The sequence below is a fragment of the Vespula vulgaris genome, chromosome 9 (assembly GCF_905475345.1).
Source record: "Vespula vulgaris chromosome 9, iyVesVulg1.1, whole genome shotgun sequence".
NCBI classification, from domain to species: domain Eukaryota; kingdom Metazoa; phylum Arthropoda; class Insecta; order Hymenoptera; family Vespidae; genus Vespula; species Vespula vulgaris.
Genome location: NC_066594.1, coordinates 180,460 through 207,182, shown reverse-complemented (window position 1 = coordinate 207,182; position 26,723 = coordinate 180,460). Strand labels below are relative to the sequence as shown.

At 28.8% G+C, this 26,723-nt stretch overlaps 4 protein-coding genes and 1 long non-coding RNA gene across 18 annotated transcripts; 3 read left to right on the top strand and 2 right to left on the bottom strand.

Annotated features, from left to right (window-relative positions):
- Positions 1 to 58: 58 nt before the first annotated feature.
- Positions 59 to 9,424, top strand: LOC127066557 (bromodomain adjacent to zinc finger domain protein 1A). 8 transcript variants are annotated; one of them, XM_051000439.1, is made up of 15 exons: positions 71 to 169; positions 269 to 370; positions 459 to 638; positions 949 to 1,087; positions 1,278 to 1,763; positions 1,839 to 2,068; positions 2,148 to 2,821; positions 2,885 to 3,355; positions 3,470 to 3,963; positions 4,026 to 4,802; positions 4,890 to 5,116; positions 5,184 to 5,359; positions 5,581 to 5,694; positions 7,853 to 8,195; positions 8,812 to 9,424. In XM_051000439.1, exons 3-15 carry the CDS (start codon positions 526 to 528, stop codon positions 8,993 to 8,995), a joined length of 4,428 nt encoding a protein of 1,475 aa, XP_050856396.1. In that variant the 5' UTR covers positions 71 to 169; positions 269 to 370; positions 459 to 525; the 3' UTR covers positions 8,996 to 9,424. The 8 variants fall into 8 exon arrangements, with proteins under 8 accessions (XP_050856395.1, XP_050856401.1, XP_050856400.1 ...); XM_051000440.1 differs by having other exon boundaries at positions 79 to 164; XM_051000438.1 differs by having other exon boundaries at positions 59 to 370.
- Positions 9,425 to 9,449: 25 nt separating this feature from the next.
- LOC127066561 (uncharacterized) lies at positions 9,450 to 10,356 on the bottom strand. Of its 4 annotated transcripts, none has more exons than XM_051000453.1 (3): positions 10,226 to 10,356; positions 9,684 to 9,858; positions 9,450 to 9,598 (listed from the first exon to the last, which is right to left on the bottom strand). In XM_051000453.1, the coding sequence occupies exons 2-3, from the start codon at positions 9,850 to 9,852 to the stop codon at positions 9,528 to 9,530; spliced, it is 240 nt and encodes a 79-aa protein (XP_050856410.1). In that variant the 5' UTR covers positions 9,853 to 9,858; positions 10,226 to 10,356; the 3' UTR covers positions 9,450 to 9,527. The 4 variants fall into 4 exon arrangements, with proteins under 4 accessions (XP_050856410.1, XP_050856408.1, XP_050856411.1 ...); XM_051000451.1 differs by having other exon boundaries at positions 10,180 to 10,342; XM_051000454.1 differs by lacking the exon at positions 10,226 to 10,356 and adding an exon at positions 10,034 to 10,179.
- Positions 10,357 to 12,105: 1,749 nt separating this feature from the next.
- Positions 12,106 to 14,163, top strand: LOC127066560 (probable glucosamine 6-phosphate N-acetyltransferase). Of its 3 annotated transcripts, none has more exons than XM_051000450.1 (6): positions 12,106 to 12,471; positions 12,623 to 12,881; positions 13,111 to 13,231; positions 13,336 to 13,398; positions 13,478 to 13,605; positions 13,693 to 14,163. In XM_051000450.1, exons 2-6 carry the CDS (start codon positions 12,867 to 12,869, stop codon positions 13,933 to 13,935), a joined length of 570 nt encoding a protein of 189 aa, XP_050856407.1. In that variant the 5' UTR covers positions 12,106 to 12,471; positions 12,623 to 12,866; the 3' UTR covers positions 13,936 to 14,163. The 3 variants fall into 3 exon arrangements, with proteins under 3 accessions (XP_050856407.1, XP_050856406.1, XP_050856405.1); XM_051000449.1 differs by having other exon boundaries at positions 12,620 to 12,881; XM_051000448.1 differs by having other exon boundaries at positions 12,106 to 12,881.
- A 950-nt stretch (positions 14,164 to 15,113) lies between these two features.
- LOC127066559 (N-terminal kinase-like protein) lies at positions 15,114 to 18,926 on the bottom strand. Of its 2 annotated transcripts, XM_051000446.1 has the most exons (12): positions 18,591 to 18,926; positions 18,370 to 18,516; positions 18,098 to 18,226; positions 17,801 to 18,012; positions 17,326 to 17,416; positions 16,774 to 17,256; positions 16,491 to 16,712; positions 16,154 to 16,406; positions 15,911 to 16,081; positions 15,553 to 15,827; positions 15,344 to 15,452; positions 15,114 to 15,260 (listed from the first exon to the last, which is right to left on the bottom strand). In XM_051000446.1, the coding sequence occupies exons 1-12, from the start codon at positions 18,702 to 18,704 to the stop codon at positions 15,127 to 15,129; spliced, it is 2,340 nt and encodes a 779-aa protein (XP_050856403.1). In that variant the 5' UTR covers positions 18,705 to 18,926; the 3' UTR covers positions 15,114 to 15,126. The 2 variants fall into 2 exon arrangements, with proteins under 2 accessions (XP_050856403.1, XP_050856404.1); XM_051000447.1 differs by lacking the exon at positions 18,591 to 18,926 and having other exon boundaries at positions 18,098 to 18,222; positions 18,370 to 18,512.
- A 718-nt stretch (positions 18,927 to 19,644) lies between these two features.
- LOC127066563 (uncharacterized) lies at positions 19,645 to 23,837 on the top strand. Its single transcript, XR_007782423.1, has 3 exons — positions 19,645 to 19,907; positions 20,002 to 22,312; positions 22,460 to 23,837. It is a non-coding gene; the product is annotated as an uncharacterized LOC127066563 (long non-coding RNA).
- Positions 23,838 to 26,723: the final 2,886 nt, after the last annotated feature.

Below are 26,723 nucleotides of genomic sequence, written 5' to 3'. Positions count from 1 at the left end.
CATTGTTCGAAAGGTCGATTTTTGCTAAGTTGGCATAATTTGTCCTTACGGTAGTTTCCGGTCTTCACGGTGTATGCCAGGTGTGAATGCATGCATTTTCATAAGCCGCCGTGAAAAAACGCGCTTTGTCAAGAATTGATGAATCTTTATGTGAATTAAAATTGGTATGGTGTGTATAATAATACTTGGAATACATTGTCGATTTATATTATCATAGCGGAATAATAATAAACTACGGTCAACTGTTTTACATTATTATTCGTGATAGCGTTCACTTACTACGTACGTGCATCATCGGTTAAAAAACACATCGGTTTCTGTATTCATGCCAATTTGTCATCGTTGTACCGTCGTATCGTTCAAAAAGAACGTAAGATCAAATAAACCGTCCAATCTTCTTTGTTTTTTGCTTTCTTCTCTAATGCATAAAAATAAAAAGAAAACTCCTTGTTTGTAAGATCGATTATCAAGCAATAAAAGCCGCAAACGAGCGGATGTTAAGTGATCTTGACATCAAGCGTTGACATGCCGCTTCTTCGTAAGCAGCCCTTTCAACGTCTTCACGTCTCCTCCGACTTTAAGGACGACGATGAGGTTTTCCATTGTGAAGTTACTAATGAAATCTTCAAGGACTACAAGTAAGTTAATAATACTAAGAAAAATCGAGAGAAACATACCAATTTTATTGTTCATTTGGATTTATTCGCTTTATAATGTTTGTTTCAATATTTGAAATTATGCTCACATATTTTTTAATAGCATAGAATTTTGTTTTTATTTATTTATTTATTTTTGAACATATGCAATTTATTTAGTTTTGATATGATAGCAAAAGGACTAATCTATTTTGTAGTCTTATCTTTCAAATAAATATTATATAGCTATTACTATTAATAATTCTTTACTTCAGAAGTTATATGATTCATTTTTTAATATTATATGTTACAGTGAATTTTGTGAGAGAATTATTCTATGCAACTCTCTTATATGGTCATGCAGTATCACAGGAAGAACTAACATGACATATGAAGAAGCGTTGCAATGTGAAGAAAATGCTAAAAAAAGTTTGAAGGAGTTTCCAATGGAAGTATGATATATTTATATATTATATTACCCCATATCATGTTATTTGTTTTTCTATTTAATGAGTGATAATGACAGTGCATTAAACAGAAGTATTTAAATATACTTTTGACTGTGTTATGCATGTAACACTTATTATTTGGACTGTACTGTTCCATTACTTCTCTTATATCTTAGAACCTTATTTTTCATAGTTACGGATTCCTATATTATACCTTGCCAGTAAAACAAATAGATCATCTTTTAACGAAATGGTAGAGGATGTTTACCAATTTGCAAGAGATCGATACTTTGTTGGTGAAATGGTTGAAGCAAGTTTTACTGAAGAATCATGGTGTGATTGTCATGTTCTTCAGGTTATCGAACCAACAGAGCAACAACTTAAACCTTATATTAAAGATACTAGCAGGTACATATGTTATTTCTATATAAATATTCAGATATATGATCGATTTAATTATAATCATAGGAGTCCACAAGAACATCAATATCATCCACCAGCCAAGCTATTTCGTTACGAAGTAGAGCAATTGGATTGCGGAGATTCTGATGTTAGTCAACTTATGATAGTAGAAGCTGGACAAGTAAGAAGACGAAAACAACATTATAGTAGGGAACGTAATAAAATATTTCTCCGTCAGCTCTGTGAACAAAATGAAAATAGTATATGGATAGTTAAGGTTAGCAGAATATAACAATTATTATATTTGTATTTTCATAAGATTTACTGTACTTTCATTCGTTATTTTCCTTAGGAGAGTGTCTTACAAAAATATGGTATCAGTAAAGTACGTTTTGATACAATATTTACTGGACCTGCACCTGATTTTTCTATGCGTACCAAAAAAGTAGTAAAACATAAACAAGAGTCTATAGAAAAATTTCTTACTTCAGATGTATCCAAACATAGAACCTTTGAAAAACCTGATCCATTAAAAAAAGTGAATGAAACTGGAATAGTTGTAAAAAAATATAGAAAACCAAGGTAAGATATGTTTATTATATTTAATAAAAAATTATATCATATCTTAAGATTTTCTTAATGCTTTAAAGTTTGTCAACAGAACAAATGGTAAATTTAAAGAAGATCTTAAAGCCAAAGCTCTTGAAGAAAAAGCAAAACGTAAAGAGGAAAGAGTATTGAAAAGTGAACGAAAAAAAGAGGAGAAGCAAAAATTAGCAGCTCTTGCTGCATATGTAAGGCAATGGAATAAACCACGAGAAGATCTCGAATGTGAAGATCTTCGTCCTATTCCAGAATCTGTCCCAATTAATTCTAGTATACCTAATGAAAAGTTTGGTGATTGTGCATTTATCTTAGAATTTCTGGAATTCTTCAACGAAGAGTTAGAAGTCTTTTCATATTTTCCTAGTGGCTTTAACTTTGATTTATTAGAAAGATCAATGTTAACCAAAGAAGCCTCTGGACCATGGAGTGATTTATTGCAGTTACTACTGTCAAATATTTTCAAATACCAAGCAGCAGAGGAAGATGAAATTCATGCACATGCATCTAACTTAGTAGTTGATATTAATATATACGAAGGAGTATCATCTATGGAGAAATCAGTAAAATTAGCAACCATAGCTTCTAAATGGTGTCAAACACAACATGGATGTAAGTTATCAGAGCTTACATTAGATCATACAACATTAAGTGAGATTTTAAGACAGCATCTATTAAGTTCTGGTGGTCGAATAAGCGAAGCTGCTTCAAAATGGCGCTATTCTCAACGAGGTATGAATTAAATTTCTTTTTGTATTTGTGATAACATTATAATAAAATATGATTTATTATTAGGTGGATATACAAATCTTGATGATCCTGCACTTCTTTTAAGAATAAATGAAACATATATTTTAAGATTGTTAGGGCATCGGAGTGTTTGTGAATTTAATTTAGATGATAAATTAAAATTAGTAACGTGTCTCATAAATCAATTACTTACTTTTGCTTCGATACGTGATTTTATTGAAGAAAGACATGAAAAACTTCATCAAGCAAAAAAAGAATTAAAATCATTTATGATTGCTGAACAAAAAAAAGGAAAAGAAGAAAAAGAAAAATTGAAAGAAAAAGAAGGGAAACTAGATGATGAAGATCAGAAACCGAAGAAAATTACACGTGGTAGTTGCGAAGAAGAAAAAAAAAGAGAAGAATATGAATATAAATTAAAAGAATTACAGCAAGCATCTAAAGATGACAAAATGATGGTATATTTAGGTGCAGATAGAGCTCATAGGAGATATTGGAGATTCTTGTCAATACCAGGTTATTTTAAATTATGTTAACAAATATATTCATAATTATAAAATAATTAATTTCGTGCTTCTTTCTGTAATAATATACAATTAGTTACAAAATATATTATCTTTTCGCATATAGGCCTATTTGTGGAAAATGATGAATGGTGGCCAGGTAATTGTCTTCCTGAAGGAACTCCATATAATCCAGAGTTAAAAGATAGAGAAGCAACATATGCATATTTAAGAAATAAATTTGAAGATGAATTTAGTGACAAAGAAAACAGTTTTAAAAAAGCTAGAAAATCACCAAAAAAAGTTACATTTTCTGAGAAAAATGGTGTAAAATCTCCTAGAAAAGATGTGAGCCCTAGAAAAGATTTTAAACATGAGTTAACAGATATTAGACATAATTTAATGGCGTGTACAGGAGATAAAGATTGTCCTATACACTGGAAAAGATCTGGACCTAAATGGAGTTTTTATGGGAAAATAGAAGATATAGAAATTTTAATAAATTCTCTAAGTAAAAGAGGAATTAGAGAAGGTGAATTACGTAATAACCTAGAACATGAAATGTCTAGTTTAATTTCTGTAATAGAGGAATGCCCTAGACACAAATTGAATCCTGAAGTTGTAAGTATTTTGATTGTAATTATGAAATAGAAGATAATATACAAATTTATTGTTTGTATTAGTTTTCAGAACCTGTAAAAGGACAGACCAATAAGACTGGAAAGAAAAATAAATATGAAAATGCTAATCTAAATTTTCCTACTGATTTGTCGGTTGATAATGTAATGGAAATGACATTAAGAGATTTTATTTTAGATTTTGAGGAAAAAATTAGAGGTGGTTGTTTGGGAAGTTTAAAAGTTATTAATCGAGATGCATGGAGAAAAGCAATAAATAATGAGAGTTATGACAAACAGTGTGAAAAATTAGTATATGGTATAAATGAGATCGATGCAGATGTTGCTCCTAATATTATATTGGATAAAGTAAAAAATGAATCCAAACAAAGTAGACCTGGTACTCCAGATTCAGAAATTAGTGGTATTAATATAAGAAGTTATAAAGATCCTGGAAAGTACCTCGGTCCTCCTAATGAAAATGAAGTTTCTCCAGATCCAAAACAACAAACAAATATTAAACAAATGGCTTGTGCTATTTTACAGCTATCTCATGCTATAGAGCAACGGTACTTAAAAAAGCCATTAGGTACAGATGAAAAAGATAAAAAATGGTCTTGTGAAGAAGCTCGAGACAAATGGGAACAATCTCTTATGGCTTCAACGAGCTGGTCTCAATTATTTGTGCACTTAAATACTTTAGAAAATAGTATTGCGTGGGGTAAAAGCGCATTTAATGCTCAATGTCGAGTATGTCGAAGACGAAGAGATGCCGAAAATATGTTATTGTGTGATGGATGCAATAAAGGCCATCATCTTTACTGTTTAAAACCAAAACTAAATGTAAGCCTCTCATTCATAATTTTATCATTTTTTACTGTATTAATGATATCATTATATATGTAAAAGCAAATCATGTGTATTTTTTAGGCAGTACCTGAAGGGGATTGGTTTTGTTCTACTTGTAAACCACCAGAAATAAAACCAAAAGAAAAAGTTAAAAAACGAAGAAAATTTGAAGATGAAATTGATGAAGATTTAATTTTAACCAAAGAAACTCGACATAATCGTGCCAAACGTATTCCTGAGAGCGAAGATGAAGAAGATCAAGATAAAGATCATAAAGATGAAATGGAAGAAGGAAGTGATGAAGACATGTAAGTAATATTATTAAAATATAAAAATAAGATTGTAATTATAAATGAAATTTTAATTATTTGGCAGAAACAAGTCAATTAATGTATGTTCTTCATGTAAAAGTGGTGGAAAACTCGTCAGTTGTGATATCTGTTCAAATCATTTTCATTTGGAATGCATTGAACCTCCTTTGTTGAGAATGCCAAGGGGCAGGTGGTCTTGTATAAATTGCAAAGAAAGAAGAAAACCTATTTCTAAATTTGGTAAGAATTCTTTTAAACAATGTTACAACAAACAATAAATTGGTTAATCTTGCTGAAGGATGGTAAAAATTAAAAAATAAGTTATGCACTGATTGCCATTTTACTATAAATTTTGGTATATTAGGAGTAATCAAAATCTAATAAGGAAAAAATATATGGATGCTTTATCATTGTAATCTTAACAGTGTTTGAAGATTTCTTAGTTTTTACTATGTTCTTAGTGAGGGGGCGTGAAAGGGAAAGAGACAAGGAGAGGTTGTGCGCAGCAGCAGCACGCTCTCGCATCCATGGCTTTGCCAAGAGCCTCCTCACTACAGAATCTACAGACTGGGATGGTCTGTATCATATTCCTTTTCTATAAATGTCTAATTTTTTCTAAAGATGCTCATAAAATACTTTTACAGATAAGTAGTGGCATTTCGTAGCATTTTTTAATTTATAATCATTGTTATATATAATACATACACAGAATGTTTCATTTAAAATTAAACACCTAAATATTTCCCTTGGATTAAGTAATACAAAAAAATAAAATCACGTTTGAATAGGAATGGTAGCATTTGGAATGAGTGCTTCAATTCAAATGACATATTTTTAAAATCATACTTGCATAAATTGTTCTATAAGAGTACATTATATTGTTTATTTATTTGTTAAATTAAATAACAAATAAATAAAAAAAATTGTTAGATGTTTCATTGAGATTGTGCTTTACTGTTTACCACAAATATCCTACTTCCATTCAAAATATGAAAGGATGTGTTATTAGGATATATGCTATAATCACAATATTAATACAAGAAAACATTATTTCTTATTTATATCATTTATTTATTATGATTGATGTACTATTTGAAATGATTTTTACATTGTTTCCATTTAAACATGATAGTGATTTTTTTCGTTCAAGTTTATCTCTTGTTCAAAAAAGCTATAACCTCCGAATATAATATTTTATAAGCTATCGTATTACAATGACAAAAATAATATTTCATTTAAAAAAATCGACTATAACCTTGATACCTCAAAAAGAAGGAATAACTTTGAAAAAATTATCTATATTCAATTACTCCCCTTGAACATTGCACCTTTGGCCTATTATATTTTTTCATATCATCCGATTCAAAGAATATATTTAAGTGTTCGATTTTAAATAACATACCCCATATATACATATTAAATCGGAACACTCTGTTATATATGATTTTATAAAAGATGTCCTTAAGACTAAGTTACACTGTTTGAGAAGACACATCTGACGATGAAAAGAATTTTTTTTCAAAATAATTTTTTTATGAGATTTTAAGATCATCAGTATTTTTTTAAATAAAGCCCTATGAATATTTTTACATGAATTGATTTCTCATGTTATTCTGAATAAAAAAAAGTACAAGGATACAATGTCGAAAAACAATTAACTAGCGAGGTATTTTGAACAAATTTCCAGTAATTAAAACAATTGTAACAAGTCTCTTTGATTGAAGTTAACTAAAAATTTTAGAGGAAAAAGATGGGAGGTTTAAGATGAATTACATATTTAAGATCATACATTTTCCCCAGTGCATTATATACACATGCATGTACAATTAAAATAAATAATGCATGTGCATGAATATTTGGAAAAAATAATGCATATGCATGTGTATTTAGAAAAAAATAATACATGTCATTAGACATTTTTTCAAAATACCTCGTTAACTAATTATTTTTTGACCTTTTAGCTTTATGCTTATTTATTCAGAATAGCACGAGAAATCATGCAAAAATCATTTGAAATTTATGCAAAGAAATTCATAGGATTCCATTTTTAAAAATACCAATAACATTGAAATCTTGTAAAAAAATAAATTTGAGAAAGAATTCTTTCCATTATTAAATGTATTCTTTCAAATAGTCTAACTTTGTCTTAAGGATTTTTTTTCCATAAAATCATAAATAATGGAGATATTCAAGTATTCTGATTTATATGACCTACCCTGTATACGTTGAAGCATATAAAATGAATTGTGTTTCAAAATTGCATTGTTACAAAATTATAAATATATTTTTCTATAATTGTTTGTGCTTTAATTGAAGAAATAGTAGCTTATAATTTAAAAATTTTATATTGTTTTATTGATTTTGCTTGTAATGTATGTTTAATTTTTACCATTTTATTATGTAGTAATTGCAGTTATTTATACAAAATATTTGTTAATAATAATTATATGATAATATATATATATATCAATTAGAAATATATTTATTTATCATTTTTTGCAAATGCTGCATACAAAAAACTGTTGATTGCAAATATAGTACTTTATATGTTACTAACTTGTATATTACTTTTTGATGTAGATAATATTTAACAGTTAACTTTATACAACTTTTTATTTCATATATATATTATTTGATTAATATATAACAATTATTTTAAGTATTACTATAATGTTAACATAATATAAATAGTATTATATTTTAATAAATGAAGATATCTATATTTTTCTGCAGATAGTAATTCAGATGATACAGAGCCAAGGCAAACTCGTAGAGCAACAAAAAGAGCTGCAGAAAATATCCAAGAAGATAAAACAGTTAAAGGATATATAGCAAAGTTACAAGAGTTATTATTAGATATCAGACACCATAGAGATTCGTGGCCTTTTTTATCTCCTGTCACAAAGGATGAGGTTCCAGATTATCATGACATTATATCTAATCCTATGGACTTTGGTACAATCAAATACAAACTTGGAAATGGAGGGTATGAAAACTTGCAACAATTTTTTGATGACTGTCACTTGGTCTTTGAAAACTGTCAAGCATATAATCAAGAACATAGTTCGGTTTATAAGTAAGTAAAATTAAAAACGAAATAAAATATTTTATATTAGTTCGGATGCCAGAGATTGTGAGAGTAATAGGCAGGAACTTCCACTGGTATTATATTTGAATTTTTTAATAATACAAATGTATGTATGTTATTCTTAAATACACTGTGATTATTCTTATTAATTAGAAGTTTCATAAATTTCTAAAGATATTCATTTTTATTATTTTCATAAAATTTTAAGTATTTTTGATTTTCTATGTTAAAAAATTAAATATAAAATCTAAAATCATATTCAACATATATATAAGTACAGGCATCTTATTTGCTCGATGTATTACATGTTATACTAACTAATATATAGAAAAAGTCAGGTAAAATGAGCATACATTATTTTGATAGTTTTTAAAATTTAAGCTATGGCTATGAGATGATAATTTAAGATGGCAATTATGTGTGTGTGTATGTATTGTATGTTTAATTTGTATTATATATATTTAATATATATATTGTATATAAATATTAGTTAAATAATTCAGGTTGACAACAACTATACTAACGAAGAAGGAAGAATCTTTGGCCTCCGAACATATGAATTAGTATATTTAATTAGAGTAAGGCTATGTCCTTTTAAAAATAGTTATGTTTACAGGGCAGGTTCACGATTATTAAAGTATTTTGAGAAGCGATGCAAGGAAATAGGATTGAATCTGGAAGATGACACAGGACAGTCAATTGCTAAAAAGCCAAAATTAAACAGGAGTGATACCAATGAAAATGGCATTGAAAACGAAGAAAATTTCGAAATTTTAAAAAAAAGATAAAAGCAATGCACGTTTTGTTTTACTCTAAAAGATTGAGTTTGCTTATTTAAAAATGCAACATTTAAGTATTTATAAAATATTCAACTGAATGCTTAGATAATATAATAATGATTACTATCTACAAATTTACACATCTGAACAGTAGATCTTGCTAATTCAGAATACATTATATTATGTGATAAATGTGTGGTTTTTTTTTTACAAAATTTTCAGAAATTACTATAATAGCACGTTTTTTTCTTTTTTTTTTTTTTGTCAAAGATCAGCTTGTTTACAAATAATTAAAAACTTTAGGCTGGGCCTACGCAAATATATGGTACAAATTATTATTATTCATTACACTGTACAGCGGTCATTGAGACAGTCCTTTGTAACTGTGTATGTTTTATACAATTAATTTGGTAATAAACATTTTCAAAATCAATCAAATGTTCACATTTATACAGATAAAGGATTATATGAGTATAGATTAATTTATTTTTGCTTTTACATTTAATGTTACAACATGTTATGTACTAATTGAAGTTTTTTCTTAATGGCCATGCCCTTCAAATTCTTTCTTCCTCTTTTCATTCCATACCTTAACATTTTCTTCTGCATAGGCTGAAATTTTAATATTTTATTCAAATTTGAATAATTTAATATAACATTCTTTCAACTATATCTCTAAGAATAAAATGATACATACATAATTTTTGAATCTTTATAAATAATGGTGCACAGACAACTATAGCAATCATCCAGTATTTCATTAACCAACTATGTTTCATATAATGTCGATATGGAAACTGTGCTATTTGCGCAGCTGTTGTATATGGGTATTTCATTGGACGAGATTTAGATGGTGTATCAGCCATATTTTACTGAAAAATGAAAATATTTTATATTAAACGTGTATATGTGTATGTATGTATAATACGCACGCATTATACGCAATTCTTGCAAAATATAATACAGATTCTTGAATATTATTCTTCTTTATTTTTTAAAATAAATTTATACTCATAGAAAATATACTGTATAATAATTATGAATTACACTTTACTGAATTAACTCGTATAAATAAATTAATTATTGATCACAACTTTTGAAAAAGAAATTATCCAATATTGCCTAATATATCCTTTTTATTTTCTAATACAAATATTTAATATTAAAAAACTTTAATAAAAACACAATTTTACATTATATAATGCCTTCTCTTCGTACGATCGATCAAAAGTAACTCACGACTACGAATCTGAACCACGAAACAAACAGTTCTTGAAAAGACCTTATCCGAATAGATTGTACAAACTGAACGTCGATTGATGTCACTGTTCAGCCGTGTGTAGTTTTCAATGGTACTACAAATATTGCAATGTTATAATTCTCCGCTAGACGTCGTCTTGTTCTTACTTATTTCATAGCGTTTGTATTCGACATCATTGGATAATTTCTATTAAATACGTCAAATTGGGTCGTTTATTAAAAAACACTATCTAGATTTTTGTTGAATCTAGTGTTACGACTTACGCTGGTCCTAGACTTAAGATAAAAGAACCTATGTAACCATGAATTAGCAATATGAGAACCTACCTTAACCGATATAAAAATTCGCATATATTTAACATAAATGTGTACGAAGTTCCTATCATTGTATAAAGAGAGACGTGCTACAAAGGAAAACGAGGGAATAACGAACGTCAAACAGATGTAAGACATGTTGTGTGTCCACAAAACTTCATCCCCACCAGCATGCAGTATCCCAACCGCCCGCAGTCGCCATTGGACATTTCCCCAGTTAGGAGAGAATTACGACGAGCAAATGAGGACATCGCGGCAAATATCCCTCGTTAATTGGGCAACACTCCTTATTTAAACGGCTGTACACGCCGTCTCGACGTAATTACTAAGGTTTTTCGCTGTACTAATCATCAGGTTGTTATTACTTAGATCATTTCCCTGTACTAATTACTACGATTATTGCTCAAGTTATTGCTTAGTTATTGTTCCGATGTACGATTTATTCGACTCAGTCTTTATTACGATTATTATTCGATTCTCAGTTATGACTATTGTCTTGAACCGATCATTATTCTTGTTCAGTTATAACTATTGTTATTGTTTTAAATAAATTGAGCATTATTAAACAGTCTAAGTTAGTAATCCAGGTTGTCTCTACGGAAACGACTCACTCTTCTAATTCTTATCGAGACGAATCTCAATTCCACCTTTATTTTCAAATCGCTTAAACGCGATCGAGAAATTTATTCTCCAAGGCACAGTCGACAAATTCTTTTGTGCGACTTCACCGCCAATCGATTCTACTCTCTCTGGAACCGAGCCAATCGGGCCAAGACAAGAGAATCGGCCTATCCGGCGGTAAATATATTCAATCTATCAATAAAAGAAGTGGATTTCAACGTTGAGTCCCCGTCAGCCAATTGTCATCACTGAAAAAGAGGTAAACCTCAGTATTCGTCGAAAGTAAAGGTAGATGTCATTTGATTGGCTTGTGTACGCCGTGTGACATATCGTTAGGTGCCAATTTTGTGTCTTAAGTGCACACAGCAAGGCCAAAAAGGCACATGATCTCATGTCACAGGAACTCCTCGGAGGGAATTTATTTTCCCATGGCCCGTGCTTCGTGAAACGTAACATTAGTTAAATGCATAGGGACGTTACAAAATACTAGGTTGAAAGGGGTTCTTATATATACCTCTGATAATGTAGAAATATGTATCAATTTTAATATCTATCGGAATCCGTTGAACAAAACTATAAATTAGAAAAACCATATCATTTGCTTATGATATCATAATTTGTAATTAAATAATTAGTCCATTATTTTTTATTGTAAAATTAATAATCATAGCATCCTTGATTATGAAAATGATAAATAAAAATTTTATAATTTCAATCAAAAATTATTATTTTATAATAACAGTAAATTATATAATATATTAAAAAATTTTTGATTTAAATAAAATAAAATCTTTGATAAAGGGAGAAAGAGAGAGAGAGAGAGAGAGAGAGAGAGAGAGAGAGAGAGAGAGAGAGAGAGAGAGAGAGAGAGAGAGAGAGAGAGAGAGAGAGAGAGGTAGATCCTCTTTCAATCTATATCGCATTACCCTTCAAATGTACAAAAGAAACATGAAATTTGTTGCGACGTTTTATTTATATAATGAATGTGCATGTGTTCAATGCGAAATATGTATTTCATAATGCCTATTTTTTTTAACAATTATTCCACAATATAATAGTTGAATAGAATAATTGAATCTTAATATATGATGACGCGTTATTGAAAAAGTTATTATTTATTAAGCGTCAAATGTATCATACAGTATATAGTAAAAGTATTACTACATATTACAGTTATTTTGAAATAATTACATCTAATAGTATTATAAGTGAATTGAAAAATATATGTAATTTAAATTTACACTTATTAATGATACTGTCACAGAAAAGGCTATTAGAGATAAGAATATGTAAGCATATGTATAGAAAAATTCGAATGAGTAAAGTATTCGGTTAAATAATTTTTGTATTGATTTTATTATAATGTAATCTAAACAATTTAAAAAAAGAGAAATGGCAAACGAATATTCGTGATGTAATGTTTTTGTTGTGTTCTAGTAGGTAAAAATACTAGTTAACGGAACAGAATATCTTGAGGGAAATGTATTTAAAAATACGATAAAAAATAGAGATAGCCGCGGGCAATTGTGTGAGAGTGTCGTTGCTGGAATGCCACGACAAAGAATTTTTTTGACATTATATTCCGAAGCGAGATTAAAATTATCAACGACTGCCACAAGTTGGTTTTCCTTAACGAATTAAAATAGGTTACAACACATTTGTTTCTTCACAATTGCAATTAAAAATGAATTTACAACAGGTTATACTTGGTTTTTTAATTTTTTAAATAAATTATTATTTACCGTCGTTTTATATTATTTTTAAGTTTGTAAACAATTACTAATTTTATAAGACTTTCTTTTCGAAGATGAGTAAAATGAAGATATTTCTTTTTGTAATCGTTATGGCAACATAAACAATTAAATTTTCGATCTTTTTAATAACAGTCTGTTTTACTAGTATGTATAATATGTGTAAATATGGTTTAGGATGTCCATCATACAGGAACAGAAATTGAACTATTCAATAAAAATATATTGGAACGATTAACATTACCACATGTTGAAGGTTTACTGTTACGACCTCTTAGATCCACTGATTATGATAAAGGTATGTTAGTTTTATATAGATAGATCTTTAATATTGTAGATATAATAATAAAAAAGATATAAATATATACATGAAATTTTTTACTCAATTCATTAAATTTATAGGATTTTTAGAACTTTTGGCACAATTAACAGAAGTAGGAAAAGTAAATAAAGAACAATTTCTAAGTAAGTGATATTAATAAAAAAATAGTTTTCAAAAAAACATCTTGTATGACAAATTGATTTTAATATAAATTTTTTATAGGCAAGTTCCAAAGTATGAAAAATGCTGGGATTTATTATATCATTGTTATAGAAGATACACATAGTACTAAGGTAATTGGAAGTGCAACTTTGATATCAGAGCAAAAATTTATTCATAACTGTGCATTGGTATGTATTATCTTTTGATTGACTATTGTATTATATATATAGGTACAATCATCATAAGTTTGTATGTATATAAAATATTTCTTGTAGCGTGGACGTTTGGAAGATGTGGTTGTGAATAATAATTATAGAGGTAAACATTTGGGTAAATTACTTGTTAATGTTATTTTACAACTGGCCCGTTATTTACACTGTTATAAAATATCTTTGGATTGCCGAGATAATCTCATACCATTCTATGAAAGTTTAGGTTTTAAAAGAGAACCGAATAATGCGAATAATCTTAATATGAGATTCTCAAATGAAAGTACTACTGAGCAATCTCATTTGTGAATAAAGTACTTAATTATTATCTTTTTATTTTAAATAAAATGTTAATACTTTTGATCTTTTGTTAATTATCATATTTATCATATAAATATTAAACTGTTATAAATGAAAATCCACGAATCATATAAATTGTAATTTTATTATTATATCGTATCTATGGAATTAAGTTTCTATGTAATAGAAAGTTATATGGTATATTAAAATATCAATAAATATAACATACACATAACAGTTGGATATGTTTATAGTATATCGAATATAAATACTAAATCAAAAAAATGATTCGATTATTAGACTATATTTTCATGAATTTTATATGACTTAAAAAGAGTATATTGGTTATATATTTAATATATTCAGCAAAGTACATACACACACACACACACACGATGTTACGAAGCTTTGGGAAATCGCTTTAACAGTAGATTCTGCATATGAAAACAATAAAAAAAAGTTCATATGAACATATGTTTTATTTGACTTTGTTTTCGACTTATAGCGAATTTTATATTGGAATAATTCTATTGAAAGATGAAAGTAGTTGAACTGCTAGTTTCACCTACCTATTTATGAATACAACTCAATATCTGACGTTGAACCAATGGATTATTACTTGTTGGATTATTTGAAATCTGTCATGTACAGATCACCCATTGACAGTGCTGAAATACTTCGTTAGAGAATTGAATAAAGTTTTTAGAAAATTTAAAAATCTGGATGTCTGAAGAAACGAAGGGGTTAAAATAATCAGTAAAATGTCTCCAAATTTGTATTCAGATGCAAGGAGGGGCCATTTTTACACCTTTTGTTAAGGTAAACGGATAGAGTATATCAAAGAAACCCGATATAACAGGAAAACAAGGTCAAATAGGACATACATTTATATGAAGTTTCTTTTATCGTTTCCACGTTAAAATTTCACTGATTCAGAAATTCCCTGAAGCTATGGAATTCTTTGCTAAAGTTATTGAAAATAATTATAGATATAGTTAGAGACTACTAGATACGCAAGTGCAGTAAGTGTATGTGCACACAAATCACATACAAGTCATAGATGTAATTTAATAAATAATATAAATTGATCTCTTTGATCTTCTTTTAGTTTAAATAAAACTTTTTATATAAAAAGTATTATTAATTTAAGTTATTTAAGGTATAATTAAGTACCATTTTCTGGGGAATTTGATATTTTAATTAAAGTTTTTTATTAATTGTATTAGTTCTTAATTTTATAGCTCTCTTTGCTTCCATTTGTCTTTGTCTAGCTAATTTCCGTTCGTCTCTTTTTCTTTTAGCCTCTTCAAATTTATTGTTTCCACTAAGTATACCTGTAAATTGTAATATAATTATTATTATTTAATATAATTATATTGAGACAGAATCTTCGAAAACAGAAAAGTATTGAGATTACCTATCTGTTCTATAGGTTGTACATCTTCAAGTGGTTGAAATTCAGAATCTTCCCAACCTACTTCAACAATTTCATTTTTATCCTCTATTCCCTGTATTGCTTCTTCTTCCTAAAAATAACACCATTCACATATGAAATCATTAATATTAATTAATGATATGTATTATTTATATTGTATTAATCATTTAGAAATATCATGCTATACAAACCGGTTCTTCTTCGAGACTTGTCCATTGATCATGGGCTTTGGGGGAATGAGAAGATATTGCAATATTAGTAGCTGAATTAGATGGAACAGATGTTGAAGGTTGTTGCTCCATGTCGCCCCAATTATCAGCATCCCAACAATCCCAATCACAGTCAGAATTTGTGTTCGTAGTGTTAGGAATATCATGTTCATGATCATGATCAAGAGATGTCATACTTGTTGCACTACTTGTTGTAGCAGTTGTACTTGCACTACTTTGTGAACTGCTGGCTTGTTCTGCAATTTAATAGAATTCAGAATATTGAATATATAATTATATTAAACCTATATTATAGGAATATATTCAGTTAAAAACAAACCTAGAGAAGCAGGTTTATTTAATAAAATTCTAGACGTATTGTGAGAGTTTGATGATTTTGGTGTATCCGATTGACTACGATAAAATTTTGCAGTAACTGCAGCTACAGCCCATCCAGCCCATGTTGCTGCAGCATTGCTCAAACTAGGTGTAGCAGTATTTACATCAGCCTCTATAGTAATGCAAAAATGTTACATTTATATAACAATATATTAAAAGAGAATTGTATTAAAAGTATATTTACCCATTGATTCGCGAAGTCCAGGATCTTCTGAAACCCTTTCAAGTTTAGATAAGAATCCACGTATAGTTCGAAATGCATTATCTCTCACTTCCTTATCAACATCTGTAGTAAGTGGACATAAAGCAGGTAAAATCCGATTTGCTACTTCTTGTAATAAGAAGTATTGTTGTGTTGCTGCTAAAGCTAGTATACTTGCAGTTCTAGCAGGAGGAAATGAATCACGTGTACCTCTTATAAATGCGCCTATTAAGACCTGTACATATATTTAAATGTAATGTAAGAATTTAGGTATTATTAATTAATTACATACTCTTTGTATTTAATATAAACATTTTACCTTTTGTCTTATCTGTGGATGGAGATGTTGAGCAATTTTTCCAAGACAAACAGTTGTATTTGTACGAATACCACCCATTTCATCCTTTGATTGAAGTTTTGCAAAATATCTTAATGTTTCAACATTAAGATTATTATAATCTAACTTAGGAGCTAAATGCAGAACGGATTTTATAGTTTGTTCTCTAATTGCCGGATTCATATCCAAAAAGCCTCGTGCTACCTATCAGAAAAAAGGTATATCTAATTTTATGACAGATTAGGCAAGTATGATAAGTATATACCTGCGGGAAAATAGCTTCATTTACAGTTGCTGGTTGAAGATGATCTATATATCTATCTAATTGTTGCAATAATCGTAGTCTAGTTGCTCGTACATTGGATGCAAATAATTTCACAACACAAGGTACTACACGACGTTGATATTCAGCATCAGGTAACTGATTACCTAATTGTAATAAAGGAGGCAATACTGCACTCCCAGCATCTCCAAACTCAAAAGCAGCTAATAATTGTGGTAAAATCTTAAATCTTCCAACACCTTTTGGAAATAAATCTAATTGACCAGCAAGTTGTGAAAAGAAACGTCCCTTTTCTCCTCTTTCTTTCATCTGAATTTCTTCTAAAAATAAAAGTGCATCAACAAGATTGTTTTTGAAAAATCCCCCATTGCTACGACAGCGAGCTATCACATCTGCAGGATTTGGTCTTCCTTCTGCATTGTCGCCTGTTAGTTCCTGATATACTACTGCTAACTGTTTCGGTATCTTATAAAACAAAAAACATATATTTCTAAATACTGCTTAATATATTAGAGTAAATAAAAATATACATACTTTACTAATATTTTTAAGTTGAGTAAGGATACTAAGTGGCCCATTAAATGTTTCCCAGATCAGGCAGCCAAGTCCCCACATGTCAACTGAGCTATTTTTTATTCATTCATGAGTTTCAGTGTTAACATTAAACCTAAATGTTTAGATATAGAAAGTACTGATATTGTAAAATATATGAATTTAAATACTCATTATATGCAAATTGATATGAAAAAATAAATATCAAAGATTTTCCAATTATAGAAAAACATGAAGTTAATGCATTTAATGCAATTTATTAAATTTTACCATTAAAAAGATAAAATAACCTTAAAATTAAAAAAAATTGATATATATGATTAATATTTTCAAGTTCTATTAATATTTTAACATTATAAAATAAATAATTATTTTAACATAAATATATAATTATTTATTACTTGCATTAAAATCGAAATATTTATTCTATTTTTTAATATTCCACAATAATTTTTACCATTTAGTAGCTGGCTTCGCATTTTCTTTAATTTCTGGTGGTTGATATACTTCAAAATTTGAAGGCAATTTTGTATATATTGTATCCACAGCAGTCATGTATTCAACTCCTCCAAGTTTCCATTCACCACTTTCCTCATTTACAAATACAGCCCACAAATTGACATTGTTGTGTCGTAAATTACCATCGTTATTTAAGAAATTCAATGCTCTCTATCATCAAAACAAATTGCTATAATTAGAAGATATAAATTAAAATGTTATAAATGACTTGGAAAAAACAAAACTTCATACATACTGTAACTTGAAATATCCCCCAAGAAAAATACAAATCTATCTTGATAGTATCTTCAGAATCTAATTTGCATGAAAGACGATTCTGCAATGGTTCTACTCTTTCAGTCACTAAATAAACCATTTTATCTGTCTAAAACAAAATTATTACTTTAATTATTATATATATAGAAGATTTAGGCATTCTTATATTTTTATATTCCTACTATATAAATACTTAAGTTTGCCTATTATAAATAGAAAATAATTTGTACAAATATCTCAGCATGTTAATACCTCAAGACTATCAATATACGCAAGTATACTTGGATGTCTGAGTGTTTTAAGTCTTTTGACTGCTGTGCGTGCAATGTCCAAGAAATGTTCTCCACCATTTTTGACTTCAAATACAAATACGGATACATCTTCTCCCACAGTAGAACCCTTACAATGAATTAAGAATTTCTTTATCCAATGATTTAAATATGATCATAATAGATCATAGCTTCTCTTATTACCTTTCTTTTAGCTTTATGTAATGTCCAAATACTTTTATTTTCTAAACCTGGAACAGGTTCTCCAATCTCATACGGAAAATCCTTTGTAGGGTCTCTCGCAAAAAAAGACCACATTTTAACATTTAATTTCTCATTTCATTATAAATCAAAATGATTTTTCGACACTTTATAAAGAAATTAAAATTACATATAAAAGATTTTAATTAGATCGAATTAAACTCAATTAATGACAAATTTTTGACGTTTCCCTTGAATCTACTTGAATTACTAAATGAATTGATGAAATATATCGATATTTATAATACAATTCTTTAGATAGATTGCTCATCCCCAGGGTTGGGTCACTGGTCACTATTGTAGTGACGCTAGAAATATACGCATAATAACAAAGGTTGGTGATATGTGTACAGTCGTCTTATGATACTAGTTACCAATCAGTGTGCGATTTCGTTCAGCCAATCCTGTTCCAGTAATTTTCGTGCTGTGGATCCTGATAACGCGGGAAACGTTTAAGTTTTTGTCTCTTTCTTGAATTGTTATTTGTTTATCTAGTTATATACTTCATGTTATTAAACTTGTATTAATATCAAATATGTTCATCATTTTATTAAGAGAAAATTGGAGTGTTATCTTTCTCAATTAGAATTAGAATCAACTCTATAGTTCTATTGATCTCAATGTGATGTACACGGATTCACAAAAAGAGAATAATGTCAGTCGAATGCTCGCCGACACGCAAACAGGTGCTCAACGAGCTAATGTTCCAACATCTATCCCAATCATGTCTCTACGTAATAAAATGACAATAATAATAAAAAGACCTCGAAAGATTCGTGAAAATGTAATCAATGTAATTAGTGATCAGTTAACTTGACCGTACTGGCATGACATAAATGCCTGCATAATGGTTTGCTCTCATAGATGCTCTATTTGCATTGATCACTGATGAGACCAAAACTTATATATATTGATTAATTTAAAACTGCTACTCTTTCTTATGTGGTGAATATAGTAACTAATTCACCAGAATTGGAAAAGTAAAACTCCAGTAATGCAACACAACATTGCCTTTTAGATACTAGGGAATTATAAATTCTTATCTTTTACACTTCTATCTAGATTTCGACATAGAGCGATATGACGTTATTACAGCGAGTTCCCTTTATTTTATTTTAATAAAGTGAAGTTACCTGTTACCAATGGTTAATTTTCTTTATGCATAAGCATTCAGTTTACGCATAAGGTTCCGATATGGTAGGAAAAAAATCGTGGTTTCTAGAATATTGTAAATCGACATTGAAAGAGAAGCCACATGAGGTAACTATTGATTAGATGTGAAGCATTAAATCGTTTCAAATCTGAATAAGTAGACAACTTCAAACTATATATGACGATTCTTTTGTTGCCATAGGTTTTGTATGGAAATATTGAAGACTAGGAATTGGTTTGAGACTTTATTTTATTCCTTTCCATATAATTTGAAAGAATAGTTCTTCCTGACGTCCTTTCGTAAAAATGGATCAGTTTATATATCTTATTTTAACTCAAAGATCGTTCAGTTAGAAAGAAACGAAAAATCGAAAATAGAGGATGAAAACAAGGAATTGAAAAAAAGAGAGCGAGTCCAAATAATGGAAAATATATACAAATCAAAAAAGAAATAGTTTTATTATAGATATAGCCTTTGTGAAAAAAATAACAAGTTAGAGGAGATAGGAATTGGAAGAATAGGCATTATACCCTCTTTTAAAACAAAACATTGTGAATTTGTAAAGATCAAACGATGTTTCATCAAACATTGATAGAGCTGATTGTTTCATCTATTGTTTATTGGTTCTTTTGGATATAACAATTTGTCTTGGTAATTCAAATTTAGATCAATAAGTGGTAGGATTGATATGGTTTTGAAAATTTTGTGATGTGTTTTAAAATTATTAGAGATTTAGATTTGGATCATAGTATAAAGTACTTTTTCTGAATTAATAATATCAGAATTATAATAATCACAGTAAATGTTAGTATAGGATTATATGATTTGACAAAGTAACTTATGTAATCTTAATTTATAACTAATTCACAAAGTAAAAAATAAAACGATATTATAGCCAACATATTTCTTACAATGTATTACCGATTCATATATTATTTAAGGATGATAATGTCTAATTATCTCATATTTCTGACTAAGTCATCTAATTGTTTCAAGTATTGTTGGTAGTGAAAGAAAGTTTAATATAGAGTATTATTTAGGGATGGTGTGTTTAATTTTTTAATTTCTTTAGCTAATTCGTTGCTGTTATATTTTACTTAGAATATTTCAAATTTGTTGTAGATTTTCAAACTATTATAAATAAATTTGAGAATAATATTATCAATGGTACTTATATTTAAGATTCAGTGTGAATATGCTTAGTTTTTTTAGGTTTGTGAGAGACATGTAGTAACAATATATGGACTTTTGTTCTGTCTGTACTATGATATAACCAGTTATTATTGCTCTTTAAATTACTAAATTAATTTACCATCTGCCATCTACCATCTACGATCTTCCATCTATCATTTACCATTTACCATCTACCATCTACTATCTACTGTCTACTATCTATTATCTATTACCTATATTATATATATACACCTCTCATAGACATTAAAAAAATATACATACATATATGAATTATTACTATTACTATTGATAAACAAAATATTGAGATAGTTAAATATTATATAATAAAACTATCAGGAGAAACATACAGTAATCCTTCGAAAAGATAACTAATAGTAGATAGTTGTTCTTTTAAGGTACAATTTGTGTGAGCCTCAACAGATAGCTTCTGCTTCATTTTCCTAATCATTATTATAAAGCATTTCCTAAATGTCCTAAAGCATTCCAAAATATAGGAAACATCTATGCGCCAAAATAGGCATATATTGCGAAAAGTGTATCATTAAAGAAATTAACATAGCACATTTGGATTATGAAACTAATGGGCTGACGGTGATTCTACAGTAAAATTTGCGATATCGGGTTGACGCCACTTATCAAGAATTTAGGCCCCAACGCTAACTGAAGGAGAGTCAGTCTCCGCTTATGGAGTAGAATGTTGCAATATCGGAACTACAATCATCACTATTAAATACGACCAGTCGTGCTTCCGAATTTCGAGTAATAAAACGAAGTCCACGATAAGATTTCTAATTGCGCCTTCGAACATTTGCACCTATATTTCGCCGATGCGTGCGTGAGTTTAAAATGACAGCGCTCTAATATTATCTGCGATATTGGGATGAACTTATCGAGAATTCAGGTTCTAATGCTAACTGGAAGAGGATCAATCCTCGCTTACAGATAGTAGAACTATCACACATTGATAGCTTGATACACCATTCTTTTACCGATCTTTTATTTGAAATTTAGAACAATAAATCATAATCCATGGTAGTACTAGTTCCGTGCTACGTGTGTCTTATCCTGTCCGTATAGAAGAGAAAAAGAGAAAAAGGAGACAAAGAGAAGGAGCAAAGGAGAGAAAAAGGAGAGACCCGCTCAAAGGTCTACAAAGGTCCAAGCGCCTATCTGAGAATATTAGAACTAGAATAATTAATCTAATATAATTGTTTAAACTATTATATAACTGTTTTTCAATAAATAGAGATAGTTTATTTATTTCTGGATATACGAAAGATCATTCCTATTAAGTACATCCTGTAGTCTGCCAATCAATGTGAGTATCCTATCTAATTTGTCCAACGTGAGAAGAGAATTTCGTTAAAATCAAATTTGTATGATAAATGGATTTATTTTTTTCTTTGTAAAAGTAAAAAAAAAAGAAATGAGCAAAAAAAACTAATAACTTTTGTTATCATTGCAGATGCAAGGAAAAAAATAGAAAAAAATAAATCATCATCTGTGTAACACATCTCGTTTAAAACTTAAAAAAGGAGACTGATAACAAAGAGGTGCATCTTGAAGATAGTTACATCGAAAAAAAATTTTCTGGTGTGCTCGGTTCAGCTTTGTGTGCACATTAGTGCAATGCACTTTCAGTGGTCTCTATAATTACCATATTTAATATTTTTCGTAGCTGTTACTTTTCTATAGAACTCGATTTTATTAAAATAAAATTAAGCATTTAATTCTACTTTAGAAAAGAGAACAAGTAGAAAATTTATGTTATGATTTTAATAATAAAAATGCATAAAATATGAAATAACTTTATTCGCGTACGCGTGGCAAATTGGGAACGGAGATAGAATGTTACGTCATTTCAATTTTTCTAATCTCGATTAATCTAACTACACCCATCATCATAAGAGCATTTTGAATGACAGCATGATAAAATTAAAAGTTGACTAAGAGTTATTCTTGAAAGGTTCTAGTAAATCTACGAAAATAACTCTATAGCTTAATAATTGTTCTCTTCAGCCACAGTTTGTGGGGATTTCTTCGGCATATCATCTTTTTCGTTTTGTGTTCTAATTTAACTGGTCGTCATTCAAAAAATGTAATAACGAAATCCGATTCCAGATTCTAAGATATGGAAGAAAAATATGCAACTCTAACAAGCCTCATTTCTTTGAATAGAAACTAATTACTATCTTATTGAGATATCTTTTCGCAGCATATACTCAATCGTGATTTAGGTTGAAATTGAGGGTGAATGATTGATAATGATTAGTTGTAATGGTTTATAATGAGGTAAATTGACATAGTTGTAAATTAAGATGCTTTTTAAGGATGAATTATACGTGATAGTTATTTTTTAACGGACGATCACTAAAGAGTCTGTAATTTACACTGTCTTTTATAAATACAATCTGTACGATTGTTAAAAAAACAATAAACTTTGCGAATAAATACTGACTCTAACGACTGTATTGCACATAATCGGTGTAAGTTCACTTGTTGTTTATATCGCGAAACGTGAACGACGCTTCTACATAGAACTTACTACATAGTAAGCGATTTTTTGGTTTCTGTTTTAGTGATAGGAACACTCGACTACATCATTGCTTCACGTACATTCTGAAACAGAAAAACTATTAGTTACAAATTTCTAATATGAAATAGTATATTCCGACAACATTTTAAATTATTTAAACAATTCTAAAATAACCAAAAATATGATTTATTTAAGCTTACTCGTTTGAAAAGATACTTCATCGATCTTTACTTATTAAAATCCAAAAGAAAACTCTTTCAATAACAGTCAAAGTTAGTAAAAACTTAATTTCTGTTAATTTAAACAAGTAACGGCCACGCGTTTAAATTTTAATTTTATTTAAATATTTATTTAATTCTATTTTATATTTAACGCATATTTCGATCTATGAAATTTATAAATAAATGTGTTATTGTTTAAATATTAGTTTGTTGTACTCCGTGCATGTTTCAAATTTTATAAATAATTCTAAAATAATCGAAAGTATGACTAATTTTAGCTTACCCGTTTGAAAAGAAATTGCTTCGATCTTTACTCGTCGAAATCTAAAAATAAACTGTTTCCAATTTAATTATACTGTTTAAAATTTGTTGAATTAATATTAAACCTTTACTTATAATTAAAAAATAAAAAATAAATATGTTTAATGAAAAAAATATTTATTTATAGAAATCCTTTAACTAAAATTGCTTTAAATTCTTTTTAATTACCAACTCCTGTAAATATTAAATATTGATGAAATATTGTTTCATTTTTTGGTCATTCTTTAATTATGCAATTAATCTTTAGAATTTTTTCATCTGTACATTATTGCTCATCTATCAAAATAGCTTTTCATAAAGTTATTCAAATCATACAAGACATACAAGACATCATATTTTACATAGAAATAAAGCTTTACTTTTGTTTTTATTTGTTTATATTCTACGAGGAATTTATTATCAATCTTTTAATGTAATACATGAATTATTGTTGTAATTTTTCTTTTAAGTATAATAACTGCATTCCTTGGATATGTTTTTCTTGAGGCCAAATATTCTAAAGAGTAATCGTAACTACAAATTTATTATCTATTATTCTTTATATTCAATTCAATTTAGTTGAATGAATCTGAGGAGGATTTGCAGTTGACTCATTAATCTTAAATCGATTTTATTTTTTTCATTTTATTTTATCATTTATTATTCTTTTCTTAGTTATTATCCATTTAATATATTTACATGAAACAGGATCATCTAATCCTTTAGGACTAAACAGAAATTTATACAAAATTTTTTACCACGCTTATAAACGTATAGAATGTATTTAACTTTCAGTTGAAAAAAAAATAAAGATAAAAAAATAAAAAAAGAAGAAAAGTAATGAATAAACTGATAATCATTGAAATGTTGGTTTTCGCAATTTGTGCAATGATGCAATGCACATAGTTTGACGTTTCTTTTCTTGTATTTCTTTTCATAATTTTTCTGTTTCTTTTTTTTCTTTTATCACGGAATATATTCTACATTTTAATATCATTTTTTTAAGATTGTCATTTTTATATTATTATTATTATATTATCATTTCTGTCGAGTCGTTTTTCATGAGTACGCGGATCGTATCTACCATATATACATATATATATGCTTATCACATGAAGGTATCTATTTGTTCATTGCAGCTTCAATACGTGCTCGGAGAAGTATTAACAATAAAACTTTTCGCGCGGTACGTCATTCTGAACGACAATTTACGACTATTTTCACAACGATCATTGTGCTGCTGTCATAACGGGAGTTATAAAAGTGCAGATGAGGAGATAGTTAGAGGGGGAAGGGGAAGAATCGTAAAAAAATTAAACTTGTTTCTGTTTGTTTGGGTTGCAAAAATACTAATTATTATAATATTAATTATTGCAGTACTAATTATAGTAGTTTTGATTATATCTTATTGTAGCAGTACTAATTATAATAGTTCTGATTGTAGTGATTTCAGTATATTAGTCTCAAACAACTGGATTTGTCCAATTTTGCCTGTATTTGCTCTGATTTTACAGGATTTTTCCAAATTGTCTCGATATATCCAGATTTCATCAAATTTGGAATTGCTGTGATTTGTCTGAATTTACCTGGATTTGGCTTAATTTGTCCGGAGTTAGTCGAATTTGTTCGATATGCCCACATGCTGCCCAGTTTTCACTAAATTTATTTGGATTTGCCATGGAAATTTACACGGACTTGTATAGATTTACCCGAATTTACTCAGATTTGCTCAGATTTATGAGAATTTGCCCGGATATGTTAGCATTTTAGTGACCACTAGCCTATAATCGGCATTTTGTCGCCAACGCTTACCGATCGCTAGCGTATTAATAGGTTTTTTATTGCCGACTCTTACCGACCGATAGCTTCGGTTCATTGGTTTTTTTGTCCTCGTCGCTGAATGATATTGTACTTTAAAAAAATATTAAACTGTTTCTTATTTAAAAATAAAATAAAAGAAAAGAAGAAAAAATAAAAGATTTTATTAAATTTAATTATTCTATAATAATAGAAAGTGGACAGTTTTATCTGAGCATAAGAAAAACACAGATATTCCCGCATGACAGTCTAACCGAAACAGAGCCAGCGCCAGGCTGGATCTGTGCTCGAGTGGCCGTTTAGACGTACGTATGATGTTGAATCGCTACTTGTCGGTAATTTTAGGATTTGTCTAGATTTGCCTGGATTTGTCTGAAATTTCAGAGGTTTCCTGGATTTGCCTGGAAATGCCCAGGTTTTGCCAAATTCGTTAGAATTACTTGGATATGATTAGATTTTGACAAATTTCTTCGACTCTTCTCAGAATAGCATATGACCAGATTTCACCAAGTTCGTCCAGATTTACTCAGAATTATTCGAATTTGTCCGAATTTGCTTGGATTTACCCGAATTTATCTACGTTTCCCGGATTTACATGGACATTCCCAGTTTTCATCAAATTGATTGGATATGCCCAGATTTTATCAAATTTGCACTGATTTATCATGTCACCTTGATTTTTCCTGATTTTTCCAAATTAGACTGGATTTGATAGATTTGCTCGGATTTAAACGAATTTGGCCAAATTCGTTTAGATAATCCCTGATTATGCAACAATTTTTCGAATGCGTTTGAGTATATTAGAGTTTGTCAAAATTTGCTCGAATTTGGTTATATATTATCAGATTTCCTCA

Bases quoted from the DNA above. Each gene is read 5' to 3' on its own strand.
- LOC127066561 (XM_051000453.1), bottom strand. From the start codon at position 9,852: ATGGCTGATACACCATCTAAATCTCGTCCAATGAAATACCCATATACA. The intron at 9,599-9,683 runs GTATGTATCATT...TTAAAATTTCAG, and splicing joins TATAAAGATTCAAAAATTAT to CCTATGCAGAAGAAAATGTT.
- LOC127066557 (XM_051000438.1), top strand. From the start codon at position 526: ATGCCGCTTCTTCGTAAGCAGCCCTTTCAACGTCTTCACGTCTCCTCC. The intron at 1,088-1,277 runs GTATGATATATT...TATTTTTCATAG, and splicing joins TGAAGGAGTTTCCAATGGAA to TTACGGATTCCTATATTATA. The intron at 5,360-5,580 runs GTAAGAATTCTT...CTATGTTCTTAG, and splicing joins AAAACCTATTTCTAAATTTG to TGAGGGGGCGTGAAAGGGAA.
- LOC127066559 (XM_051000446.1), bottom strand. From the start codon at position 18,704: ATGTGGTCTTTTTTTGCGAGAGACCCTACAAAGGATTTTCCGTATGAG. The intron at 17,257-17,325 runs GTATGTATATTT...TTGTTTTATAAG, and splicing joins AACTTAAAAATATTAGTAAA to ATACCGAAACAGTTAGCAGT. The intron at 16,407-16,490 runs GTAAAATGTTTA...ATATATGTACAG, and splicing joins ATCCACAGATAAGACAAAAG to GTCTTAATAGGCGCATTTAT.
- LOC127066560 (XM_051000450.1), top strand. The intron at 13,232-13,335 runs GTATGTTAGTTT...TTAAATTTATAG, and splicing joins ATCCACTGATTATGATAAAG to GATTTTTAGAACTTTTGGCA. The intron at 13,606-13,692 runs GTATGTATTATC...TATTTCTTGTAG, and splicing joins TTATTCATAACTGTGCATTG to CGTGGACGTTTGGAAGATGT.